At 42.7% G+C, this 13,612-nt stretch overlaps 1 protein-coding gene across 1 annotated transcript in view; it reads right to left on the bottom strand.

The window, feature by feature from the left end:
* Window positions 1-305: 305 nt before the first annotated feature.
* The window catches only part of LOC119405135 (medium-chain acyl-CoA ligase ACSF2, mitochondrial), a 132,571-nt gene continuing 119,264 nt past the window's right edge, over window positions 306-13,612 (bottom strand). The window contains exons 13-16 of the mRNA XM_037671936.2: window positions 9,348-9,499; window positions 6,511-6,652; window positions 6,320-6,430; window positions 306-498 (exon numbers count right to left, since the gene is read on the bottom strand). Coding sequence (XP_037527864.1) covers window positions 379-498; window positions 6,320-6,430; window positions 6,511-6,652; window positions 9,348-9,499 — 525 coding nt within the window. The 3' untranslated portion in view covers window positions 306-378. The remainder of the gene's footprint in view (window positions 499-6,319; window positions 6,431-6,510; window positions 6,653-9,347; window positions 9,500-13,612) is intronic.

The following is a 13,612-nucleotide window of genomic DNA, read 5'->3' as shown; positions in this document are numbered from 1 at the left end:
GCACTTGTCCTGTCTTCTACTCTGGTGTCTCATGCTCAGTGTAGTTTTAGTTCTCAATGTCTTAAGAACTAGCCACACAACGCATATTTCTTTATCTCAAAGCCTCGATGTTCATCTGAACTGCTGTCTTGGTTGCATTTTTACAAGACACATAAGTTTCAATATAGTTTATCACTATACACCATGATGTCTTTACTTGATGCATCACCTCTGAAGAAGTCAACGAATGCATGCTGCCAATGTTTACATCACTCTTGCAGCAAGAAATTACTCTTCTCATTACCATTCACAGGCTCAGGTCTGAGAGGTCAACAAGCACCAGAAGCCACAAGGTGTTGTTCAATATGGTTAAGTCCACCATCACTGGGATCTTCTTGCTCACAGACCCAATTTCTTTGCCGCTTCTTCCCTCATTTTGTTTTTCTGTGCTTTCCCTATAGCTGTTTTTGGATAATCCGTTTCATAAAGGAAATACTTAGGAATCTTGAAATGGCTGAGCTGCAAAAAAAAAAAAAAAGAAGAGGAAAATTTACAAATGTTCATGAACTCCTACTAGCGAGAGTGGTGTGGCAGGCAACCTGGTACGGCACTTTAACAAGAATATATGTGATTGTCTGCTCTGATGGGTCAGATGCGTGAGCACAAAAGGAGTGCAGGCGCACGTCAGTGTAGAGGATTGGGCTGCTAGACCTTAGATTCCCTCAACAGGCCTCACTAGAAACTGTAAAGCCAACCATAACAAAAAGTAGAATCACAGGTCTCTGCTGCTCCCTGTTCTCATCATATGCCATTCTTCAAACAATCCCAGGAAAACAACTTACACTGTTACAAGCCTTCCTTGGCTTGCATCCACAAAGTTCACTGGTGCAAAAGCAAACCTTGTTTTGAAAAATGTGCATTTTCTGCTTTGTTCATATCTTGCCCTTGTGCTGTCCAAACTTAGTCATGCAGGCTGGGTGCCCTGGCATTAACCCTTTCTGTCCCATTGATGAGTATAGTCATGAGATTTTGTACCAAAATGACCGATGACGAGTATACTCGTCATCAACAAAAATTGGTCCCACATGGAACGAATGGCGACTATACACGTCATAGTTGTGTCAGGCTAGTGAAAGAAACCCACGTGACCAGTATGGCAAATTGAGGCGCCATCCATTGACTGGGATCAGAGTTAAAATCTGCGTTCCGTCTCTTTCCTCCCAACTCTCTTCAACCCCCTCTCTGGTGGGATCAACTCCCTTTCCTGCGGGAGGCGTGCTTTCCGCCGCCTTGCTGGCGCCGCCGACTTTGAAATCCGTTAGAGTCTGGCATTGGTAAGGCATGTGTTAGCCGTCGTCGCTCGTCCGTTTCATGGCGCTCGCTCGCTGTGTGCTTGTGCGACGCGATGTTTTACGACTCGCGCTGTTCGTGCATAGTGCTTTGTTGCTCGAATACTTCCAGAACAAGTCCCGGAATATATGTGCCGGCCACGAAAGGAACGACAGGTGAGCGTGCCCTTTGAGTCGCGGTTTTCATTGTGTCGATTTGAATTCACGTCCATACCGAGTAGCTGTTCTCTGCAGTGGGGCTTCAGTTAATGTTTTCAAAAATGACTGATTTGAAAAGGGCACGATGCTGCGTTTAAATTGTTATACGAACAAGCAGCGGCCATGAAGCCCATGCGACGTAACTATAGTTACAGGTTTACAACTCTCACAGAACGGAGTGCTTGAGTGTGTGCTTTACGGTTAATTACTCCCAATCGCCTATAACCACGTTTACGGTTAATTACTCCCAATCGCCTATAACCACGTTTGTGAGACATTAGGTAGATGTATGAAAACCTGTGCTGCTCTGAGACTAACAAAAGAGTTCACTTTTGCACGAGTCGACGGCACTCTTTATCTGATTGAAACTTGCCCTTTTCTTCAGGGTGTATTTCGGAACGCAACACAGCTGATCGGTGCGCCCAAAGAAAAGCTGAAGGATTGCAGAATCGGCGCACTTCAAGAAGAGATGCCATGAATCATCTGATATCAGCCGTTCATTTTCTCCGCGTGTATCATCACTAGTTATATGAAAATCAACGTTTTTGGAAATGTAGTCAATAAAGTGCGGCCAATATTAGTTGTGTTATATGTGGAGTTCATTTTGACATCTTTAAAATGATCGTTACATTATTATTCTATTTTTAGGTATTTCAACTGCTTTCATTGTTTTTGCATTCCAGGAATGTTCAATTTTGTTAGTTATGATAATTTTGTGCAATATCGTGTGCATATATCAGAAGCTGTTCTGCACTTTTGTCAGTATAAATATTGTGTTTTTGAATATGTGCCCTAGTGTTATGTTCTGTTTTTTATTCCACTGTTCTTTAAGTTCTTAACTTTGCCGAGAACTTTCGTGTTGTTTAGTGATCATGAACACGTGTATGTTAATCTCCTGAGCCTGTATCGCACCACATTTGATGAAAATGTTGATTTTCGGAAACGAGGAGAATAAAACGAGACCAAAGATATTTTGTGTTTTGAGTGCAATTCATTCTTTTGCGTTCTGGCACATGCTGCACGACTGCAGTGTTTGCAGAATGCCTGATTGCAAATTGCGCACATTCAAACGCGCAACGAACGCGCGGCGCAGAACGCGCAGCGGATGCAAAAAAAAAAAAAAAAAAAAGCGCCCAGCGCGCTGCACGGCACAGCACGCGGACGAGGAGGTCATAAAGGGAGAGGGAGCCCGCGCACGCAAACAAAACAAAAGAAAAAACCCGGCGCGCGCGAGGGTGCTAGGAGAGGAGGCGCGGCTGGTGTTAGCGTTGCCATGACGACGCATACCGTGTGCGCCGCCATTCTGCCGTTCGAGTCTCTGAATCCCAGTCACCAGGATATTAACTGAAGGGACATTTGGCGCTGCCAGCGCTGACGTCATGAATTAAGGCGTCCTATGGGAGGGATACGGAGTAACCTCTTCCTGGTTGTGTTTCTTGACACTACATGGCCACACTTGTCCATGTTGTGCCATATGTGTTTCAGCTTTCATCGTATTGCCATCTTTCACTGTACATGTCATGCAGTGAAGCCACCTTCGAGGTATCTTTCTCACGCAATCAGGGAAATAAAGAAGCCCCACTGAACTGAAATAATGGTTGCAGTTTTATTCTGAAAAAAAAAAAAAACCTCTACAAATTGAGCAAAAAAAAATTTCCGGTAAATTTGATCCAGTTTTTTTTTTCACAGTAGAGAAAGGGTTAATAATGACAAAAGCCTCAGGCAAGAATCAGAGGAAGGTGAATTAGAATGGGTTTCTGCAACCAGATGCTAGGGAATTTTGCCTTTTACAAGCATTCCTCCAGCATGCAGGCTTTCAGAAAGCTGATTTGTGTTATTCCATGTACAAGGTGGTTTGAGTTGTCAATTAATTGGTCCTTGCTATGCAATGTACAAGTCTCTTGGTTAGCTCAGACAATAGAGTGATCACCATGGATAGGTGCTGTTTCTAGATGCGATTCCAGGACAAATGCTTTCATGATCCTTCCTCCACCTGAGATCTCTGGCAAAAGTGATTTGCCAATTATAGGAAAAATTCTCTCAATATACACTCTCAAAATCTAAATATATTTCCAACTATCTACCAACAAAACAACGTCATCTGTAGGCTTGTGCAAATGTTCGAGCAGTTCGAAAATTTGAGCGAATTTTAAAGTATTTGAATTCGCTTCGAAACGAATTTAAATTATTCTAAATTTCGAAGTATTCGAAATGAACGAATAGACATGTGTATAAACCGCATGTAACCCCTTTTAAGGGTGGTTTCACTGCAGTGCAGGGTTGCTATACCGTGAATACACCTGTCCAAGAGAAATCTGCACTGCCGCAAAGCCCCACTTCAAGGTTAAATGAACAAATTACTCTCACATCGATACATCATTTTTGGGGCGCTGCATACTTCCGTTGCCCCAAGGAACAGTTGTGGCGCAGTGAAGAGGACTTACGGGCCCGCGCCCGGGCACACCGCAAACGCTCAACATAAATTTTTGTTTCTCACCAAAAACAAAAAACACTCCGATGAAACTTACATAAATAAATCTCCTTTGTTTACTCTTCCCAACGAGACCAAGCGTGCATTTTTACTTGGACTGCATCACCACTCTACATGTGCCTGAACATGGAGCATTTCACACATTTTTCAATGTTTGCGCCCCTTCCACTTCGAAACTGCTCGGTCATCGACTTCAATACTTTTTTGACACGTTTACTGCCAACTATCCAGCCATGTGATATAGTCCTATTTTGTCTGTTGTATTCGTAGAATTTTTAAAAAATAGTCAAAATGGGCGCAAAATTGCAGCATTGCTTCACCACAAAGCACATCGTCAGACAAAGTAGTGGTCGTCAATGGGTGATAATAAGATAGTGCCATTCCTTTTCAAGTAAACAGCAGATATTTAAGGTGTTCCGTAAAGTATTGTATTTTTTAGAGTATTTTTTCGCAACCTATGTTTCACCCACTACGGCAAAATTCAAATCACTGTAACAGACAAGAAAATTTCTTTTTCCAGAAAATACTTTCCGAGGGCGAATAGTGCACTGATATGAACGTCCACAATTTTTTACAATACAAATGGAGAGGGTCGAGCGCAATGTCTGGGACGTTTGGCGTGGAATGACCCAACACTGCACACGCTTATGCATGTAGGATATTGCACACTTGACCTTTGGTGCATGTATGGACTCAAGCATTCTAGCTTTTAAACATGTAGGGTATCAAACAGACAACCTTCGGAGAGTGTAGGGACCCAAACCCTTGACTTTCTAGACATGTAGGGAGTCAAACTAGCCTTGACCTCCTGAGCCTGTAGTTTCTGAGCATGTACAGTCATACTCTCAACCTTGTGTCACAAATTAGCGTGTTATAAAGCGCGCGCGCAGCCGCTTTCAAGCAGCTACGAGACAGAACAGCGCGAGCCGCGCGACCAAGAAGCGCGAACAACGAAAAAACAAGCATCAAAAGACGCCGGCGCGCCGCATCCTCCTCACCCACTGGAGCCAGACGCAGACCCCGCGATCAAACGCCCGGCAAAACCTGGATGTTTCTAGAAGGAAGGGGGGACGCATCCCCGAGCGATGCCGCCGCGATTTGAACCTACGAGAAAGCTCTCGCCCTTTCCCTAGCCTCAGCTGTACTGCACGCCGAAGAAATCTCCCGACGCTTCTAGAAACCGGGGAAGAAGGGATAAAAGCGTGCAAGCGACGACGGTCAGGGGTAGTGCAGACAGGAGTCGAGAAGTCAGTGAAGAAGTGAAGGTTGAGACAGTCAGCGAAGGAGTGAGCGAGTCAGTCGGCCCGGTGATGATGAAGTTACGCTAAGTGTGGCTTCGTTAGCCAAAGAAGACGTGTTTACGATGGTGTGCGGTCAGTCGATCGTCAATTTGGAAGAATTGGATGACGACGCCGTGTGAGCCGTGACAAGTCACGACGGCGGTTGAGCTACGACGATCAACGCTGGAGCTGGCGCAAGTGTTTCCTTGAAGAGAAGCATTCGATTACCGTCCAAGTATTGTGGACTGGATACGCCATTATCTATTCAGGACTTTAACTGTCGTTGAATAGTTGTAATGCATGCGATTGCATTCGTAGCGTGTGATCTGTTTGTTTAGCTCCCGTTGTGTAAACACCATCTGAATGATATTGTGAAGTTGTAACTGGTACCAGCCGAGTGTGCATGTGTTTGTATTATTTGTATTGCCTTAACTGAGAATATATTTCGTTTTCGTTTGTGTTATCGACTCTCGGCTCTGACTCGGTCTTTGGACCACAACCGGCGTTCGCTGGCGCACCAAAGGACCAACTCTAAATTGTCCGCGCTTTCGTGGTGCGTTTTCGGAGGGCCGTGACGCCAGCCCTTAGAATCCGCCCGGCGATTGCAGTCCCCATTAACGGGATTAGTGACACCTTGTAAGCATGTAATGAATGTAAATTCTTGTATAACCTCGTTTAATTAAACATGTAAGGATATAATTGCAATAAGAGCAGCTATAGGGGCTAGTTGGTTGTACGTCTTGGGGGTAATCGCACTTTTTTAACGTACAGGAACTGAATCAATACACCATAAACACTGAGCTCTGTGTTTGTGGTGTATTCAGTCAGTTCCTGTATGTTAAAAAAGCGTGATTACCACCAAGAAGCTATAATTGCAATGCTTTGCACAGCCCCCAGTGATACCCCTAGCAGTCTCTCTGCTGCACTTTTTTTCCCCACTGCTTCTGAACAAATGACAAAAACAGTCAATACACACTGCAAACAGCTATGACAACAGACGTAACAGTGACGTGCCCACATACCTTGCCTTTGCAGTACTGCTGAAGCTCAGCGTCAGTTACCTTGGATTCTGGGTTAAGTAACACCCAGGCACAAAGTTCCTCACCCATTCGTGCGTCTGGCACTCCAATTACCTGCCATGTTTAACACCAATGTAAATGTTACATGCACGTAACACTGAAGATACAGAATGATGAAAATAAAAGCATCATACATGGCACTCGTGAATAGCTGGATGGGTGTTGAGAACTTCCTCAATCTCAAGCGGATAAATGTTCTCTCCTCCTCTGATGACCATGTCCTTCAGACGTCCAATAATGCTAAGGTAGCCATCTTCATCCATCTTGCCCAAGTCCCTGTACACCATGAAAATTATCAATAAAGAGCATGTGGTGAGTTTCCATCTACAACAAAGCATAAGAAGCACTAATTCTTCAGGATGCCTTCATAAGCCCATCATGACAAAAAAAAAAAGAGCTATCATAAGTTCATACTAAAATGTATGATGAGGAGAATAAGCATGACTGCACGTCTGTGTTCATGTCCTACTTGAGGTGTCCGAAAATTCGAAAGATATGGCAAGCAATAGATTCAAGAGATTATCTTTGGACAACTTTGGCTGTGTTGTTGCACATATAAAATGCTGTAAGAGTTGCAATTAGACAACTAATTACAGAAGATTCAAGCTAATTAACATTTCAACTGTGCAGTTATAGGTGGTGCATCAATAGAAACTGTAGTCCCTTATGTATAAACTTCAAGCGAATTCTCATGCTTCCAAATAGTAACACTACAAACTGTATTTGACATGACAAATTCCACTTTATCTGTTGTGACAAAGTGAAATGAATGCATAAGGAGTGGAAATACCACGTATGAAAGAAGCACACCTCTGTGGCAATAGTACTCACTCCCCCGGCTTACCATTATAACTACTAGAAGTCATTGCCAGCCAACAACAGGTTTACAATATGTTGTGAAGGAGGAACTGCATCGGTTGGCTACCACTGGGCACTTGCAGCCACCTGGCCATTGTGATACTAACAGCGTTTCAAACCACCTAAGACATATTTTATTTGCTGGGGAGGGGGTAGGCTATGGCCTTTATGTTTCTAAAGGCACTTACCACCGAATTCAAGAACTAACCTTATAATTAATTTTTGACAAAAGTGACTGGTCAGCCCTTAATGTTTTTCAAGAACCGGCCTTGCACTTAAGTGCAACTTTTTTCAGCACTAAAGTCCGAAGACCTAAGTGGCAGTGAAGGTAGCTTTGCAGCTACCTTAACCCGCACTTATCTTGAGCAAAATGGCCATCACTACGACGGCAACTTCACAGAGTTCACTCTGCAACCTAGACCTTGCTAATAGTCCACAATAGCCAGAAACACAGACAGTTTTAAAGTAAATTTGCTTTAGCAGTATAATACATCCTCTAAAACATTCAATTGACCATTGGGCTGCTATGTATTGATACAAGCTCATAATGGGCACATTTTGACATGACATCTAGCAGAAAAGAAAAACGTCTCATGCAGCTAATGTGAACCAACACAGTTGAATTTTTAGGGCAACAAATTAGCATCTTAGCTAATTTGTTGCCCTAAAACGCAGAAGCATCAGTTGAGTGGTGGGACTACAAACCAAATCAAGATGATTTACAATAGAACAGAAACATGGTTTCTGACACTTCTTGGTTTAGTGTCCTTGAAAGACGCTAAACAAGCGTGAGCATCAGTGAAAAAAGACAGCTGTCCGCATGCGCTGCTGCGGACACCTAGCTAAAACTGTCTAATGATGTCTTAACACAGTAACAAACACACCTGTAGAAGACAAAACAACCACACGTTGTGATGGCCTCAGTATAGCGACAGCCACTGAGCGACGGCTGCAAGTTGTGGCTAGATGAAATATGATGAACCAACAACAGCATGCATTATTTATCTCGCTTCTTACGCAGTGTTCCTTAAGGCTGCAACATTTACTAGATTCAATGTACAAGGTGTTTCAGCAGTGATTATCTCAAGTTATTAAATATTGAAGATTTCACATTGATAAACTTCTCACCAATCACTTCACCTGGTTTTGATTCCAGACAGAATCAAAACCAGGTGGCAATCAAAATATGTCTACTCAGTAGTAATAACATCAGTTTTGGAATATCCATCCCCAAAATCAGCTATAAATACGTTTGTTGTTCCACATAGCTTTTTACCACACTGGCCATTGAAGGGCTTTTGGAAAAATGATGATTCATCTTGTTACAAGCTTTTGGGATGACCTACAAACTAGTGCTTGTCTCAGGGTACCTGCTAAGTGGACCTCTGAAAGGTGTGAACACAGACAAGCCTTAATTTGCCTGCTACAATTTACACTAGCTTAGTTATCTAGTGAAACAGTCAACGATTCTGTAGTAAATTATTGTACAAACTTGCATGTTCCAACAGCAACATTCTATGTACGCACATATTTTCATAAGCTATAGATATAAAGCAACACCACAATATACATGTGACAAATTGCGATCACCTAATAAAATTGTGTACAGTGACATTATGAATAGGTTCATGAATTTGCTATAATTAGGGGCATCCAGAAAAATGTTTATATATTAAATTTTTAATGAAGCACTGACATCAGAAAGAAAAACAAATAAGTGAAAGAGGCAAAACTTGGCATTGAGATCCATTATTGCTGCCAAGTGCATGCAGGAAACTGTCCTACAGGTCATTGTAGATTTGAATCACTAGCACATGTTCTGCATGTATTTTGACAGTCACAAGCTGTGCATTCCTTTATACAGGCAACAACTGATGATCGCAGTAGGCTGGGTTGCTGGCTTGCATTTCTGCCACTGAAGTGCCCAAATTCCAAAATAAATTGTTGAATGTACCATTCAAAATGACAGAATTGTTGTATAAAGAGAAATTAGCGCAGCTTGCACTAAGTCGCGCAAGGCTGGGTTACAGCAAAGCTTGTGGGCAGTTCTTTTCACATGTAGCCAATCCAATCATACATGTCGAACTATCTATGAGGAGCTGATGCAGCATACCCTGTTTTATACCATCCAGCAGGTCCTTTGACTTCTTTAGTCTTCTCTTCATCGTTGTAGTAACCAATAAAAACATTATGACCTCGAATCCACACCTCTCCAGGTTCATTGATGGCAGTCTCCTTGCCTGTGGCAGGATCTGCAACCTTTACCTGCATTGTGATTGCAAGTTGACAGTGTGATGAGAGTTGTAGTTCAGAGCTTTGAAAATGAAAATTTATTCAACAAAAATCAGTGCTAAAATTACAAAGTAAAGCACTTTCGGGACCCAACAAATTGCCAATTGCAATGCCTGAAACTGTCGATAGCTTGCACTCAGCAGTAATGAGACTACAGCCACAAGATACTGTTTACAGACACAAAAAACTTCTAGCCCTAACTAAACCAGATGTCAAAATTTTAGATATTACAGGCAACGTCCATGTAGGTCCACGTAGGTCAAATTATACAGCATAGCCACAAAAGTACCTATTCTTCCTGGTTTGTTTCTTGAATTTGTTTCCTCCTAGTTGCTCACAGTAACTAGAAAGAAACAAATTCCGGAGCTTTAAGGACTTTCAAGGTCCTAATGTAGAATTTTCAAGGACTTAGGCCCGTATTCACAAACGCTCCTCGACTCGGCCCTCCACCTCGACTCCGCGGAGTTAAGGAAAATGCTTCTCCTCAACTCGAGGGGCGAGGGACATTCAAGGATGTCGCTCAACGTTTTCTCTGACAAGGAGCCCTTCACGAAGGCGTGCTCCACCTCAACGCACTTGAGGGACGCACGGAGAAGACAATATGCAAATTATGCTCTCTAAAGCATGCCTTGAGCCTCAAAACAAGTATGTTTCTTTTTATTTTCCATTCTAAACAATTGCTGTACGTTTTTTTGAGTCGGTGATACAGCGGAGATGTTATCGTGTGTTGTGGCGACTGAGCTACTGACGTTGTTGTGTCTGGCAACATAACAGCCTAGTATGCGATCGAGCGGTTGCAGGTTACGATATTACTTCTTTACACGCATCGAAGATTCCAGCACGTGTACGTGCCGCCTTCATATTATTCTCTAGGCAATGGGATCAGTAATTGCTCGCCCGAGACGACCATTTGGAAAGGGACACACGCAGTGTGTTCTTATTTTAGTTCTCGCACAGAAATAATCCGCTGTCATTTGGCAAACAAGTATAAAATGGTGTAAAACAGAAGACCACAACAACTGAATCTTACCTTGACTTGCTCAACTTATATTTCACGGCATAGATTCCATCGCACTGAAAATGTGATGCAACGATTGCTTCGCAGACGAACGAAATGTAGCAGACGACCAAATGTTGCAGACGACCACATTTCTCTGCGAGCGCCGTCTGTTTTTAAATGAGTCGTTCGCACCTGTAGTTCATTTTGGTTAGTTTTAACAGCAACAAAAGAGAAAAGTCTTAATTTACACAACGTAGTTATTATAATACAAAAGTTTATTTTAACTAGCAACTTCCTTGGGTGCTCGATGCTGTGCAAGGGCCCTTGTGTATGGCAGACGACACAACAGTCGGCTCGTTGGTGCGCACTGCACGCGCGGTTGTCCGTGTTGTCCGCGCACTGCACACGCGGTTGTCCGCGGTTGTCCGTGCTCGACTTGAGCGGGAGAGATGTCAGGAGACTTGCTACGGTGCTCTTCGTAAAGCGAAACCTTGAGAGAAACTCCGTGTCCCTGTACTCATCTAAAAGGTTCAAGCGATCCCTTAACCAGTGCCTAGGCACACAATTCGTGGCATCTGACTCTCTTGCAAGTTCGTCGGAAACATCATGAACATGAAAAGCGAATTCCAAAAAGCAGTCAAGTGACGGTACGTGTGCTATGTTTGCCTGCAAACTGTTCTGAGGAGCGCTGAAGGGAGCTTCTGACCTACCTCGAGATTCTCGAGGAGCACACTGAGGATTCTCTCTATTCGAGGAGTGTTTCGAGTCGAGAGTGATTTTTTCAACGCGAGACAGTCCTCAAGGATCCCTTGAAGTCGAGTTTCGAGTCGAGGAGCGTTTGTGAATACGGGCCTTAGAACAACATTCTTAGAGATTGTTGAAAAAGACGACACCATCTTTTATAGCTCGGAAACACATTTAGTGCACACAAGCAAAAATATGCACATTTTCCATCATCAATAGCCAACTAAAAAAGTTTTCACAGCTTCTCAGCTTACTTTTTGTTTATTGCAGGTTTTATTCTATAGCATTATTTTCTGCAGATCTCAGTATCTTACTGTTGGTTTGCTCAAGCTGATTCACCTCACAATTTAGACGTATTGCACAAACACACACAAAAAAGGGGGGGGGGGGTTCAACCTCCCTTCAGGATTGTTCAGCTTGTATGAGTATATATGGATCCACAGAGACAAACTCAAACACACATAGTACTTAAAAAGAGGTCGAACCCCCATCCCCCTCCAATATAAAATCTTCGTTACACATCTGTTCACAAGTAGGCTTGTGTAAATATCACTAAATTTTGGTGTGAACCAAAGGGTATATGCCAAATTTGAACCAAATTCATATAGTAGTAGCAGGGTTTGCATAGTAGGAGGGTAAGTTTGGGGTATTTAGCCCATATCAGCCCATGTTTTAAACTAAAAAAAAATAATAAGTCAGCTTTGCACTAGTGGTGCCAAGCCTGAAGGAAGTGCAGAGCTGGGCAACCTTCTTTGTTTCTCTGTATAATTCTCTTTCTTTCATCATCTTTTTCTCTCTTCTCTTTATTTTTTCTGTCTTCTTTGCCACGCTTATTTTTTTTTCTTTCTTTTTCTCTCTATATATTTCTGTCTATTTCTCGCTCTTTCTATCTCTTTCTGTCTATATATTTCTCTTTTTATTTGATTTTCTCTCTTTTGGTCTTTCTTTCTCTTTCTGTTCTTCTTCCCTTCCTTTCTCTCTATTCCTTTCTTTCTTTCTATGCTATGCTTTACTCTCTCCCCTCCTCCTTTCCCTCCTCCTCACCCTCTCCTGACATCTCTCCTCCTCACCCTCACTTCCCTTTCCCACCCCTTTGGTATACTATATTATACAAGGCTATGTTATGCACTGCTGGCGTGCCTGGATAGCCGAGTGGTTACGATGCTCGCCTTTGATCCCTTTGGATCGTGCGTACGCGGATTCAAATCTCGCCTCATCAAGAAATCTCATTCACCAAGAACTTCTCTCTTTCTCTCTCACCCATCAGAGTTATTCCATCCCACGCCGGACAAATCGGCACACGTGTTCTGAGAGCGAAGCAGAAGATGAAGAGGAAGAAGAGGACGAAAATAGCACGTGCCAGTTCGTGATGGTGATAATTTTCTGTTGACAGATTACAACCAATGGCTGGCATAAACAGCTCTGCTGTTAAAAACAAGATGAAGAGAGTGCATGCCAGCCAAGTTATCGTGTTGCACGCACTAGGCGCAGCTGTGCCAAGTGCTAGGCGACACGAGACGCCATATAAGGTAGAGGTTGTTCATGGTGATGATAGTTTTTGTTAACATGAAACGGCAGAACGGCGAGCTTAAACAGCTACACTGCTAAAGTTGACCGGGGTGCATGGATTATGCAAACTGAAGCTTGAAGTCTGGCTTCGCGGCAGTACGGATTTCCTCTGAATAGGTGATTTCACGGCATAGTAGCCACACGCTGTCGTGAAACCACCTTTTCAGGATGGTTACATGTGAAACTAAGTTTATTTGTCCTTTTCGAATACTCCAAAATTTCGGAAATTTTGAATTCATGACAAAGTGAATTCGACTACTCTAGTAGCGCTCGAATATTCACACAGGCCTATTCAAAAAGCATTGGCTAGAAATTAACTGAATGAAAGTACACGAAATTCAAGGAAATTCAAAGACCTCAAAAATTTTAAGTTTTCAAGGGATTCAAGGGCCACTACGAACACTGCGATTACTAATAATATTCAACCAGATAATTGGAATAGAGTATAACAGATTGAGAGTTTGACACCAATGCAGGAAAGAAGCCAACTCAGGACAGTCAGCCTGCACTGTAACTGTTAAGATTAACATCCCTAACTTGTCCAGTTACTATATTTGATGATAATTTTTTTACTGTAGCTCATGAAATGAATGAACTCCAATTCTACAGCAATAGTAGATGTTGCAAAAGCTGCAAATAAAAATGGACAAACAGTCTCCCTAGCAAAGATTCCAACAAACATTTGTGTTAGTAGTCTAATAAAAAGTTTGTTTTGACTGAAAGTAGAAGCACCGACAGTGATAGCAATGCAACAGTAACACCTACGAAGGGGT

Source organism: Rhipicephalus sanguineus, chromosome 1 (genome assembly GCF_013339695.2).
Source record: "Rhipicephalus sanguineus isolate Rsan-2018 chromosome 1, BIME_Rsan_1.4, whole genome shotgun sequence".
NCBI lineage: Eukaryota > Metazoa > Arthropoda > Arachnida > Ixodida > Ixodidae > Rhipicephalus > Rhipicephalus sanguineus.
The sequence above is the reverse complement of the archived record's forward strand: the minus strand, read 5'-3'. Positions and strand labels throughout refer to the sequence as shown.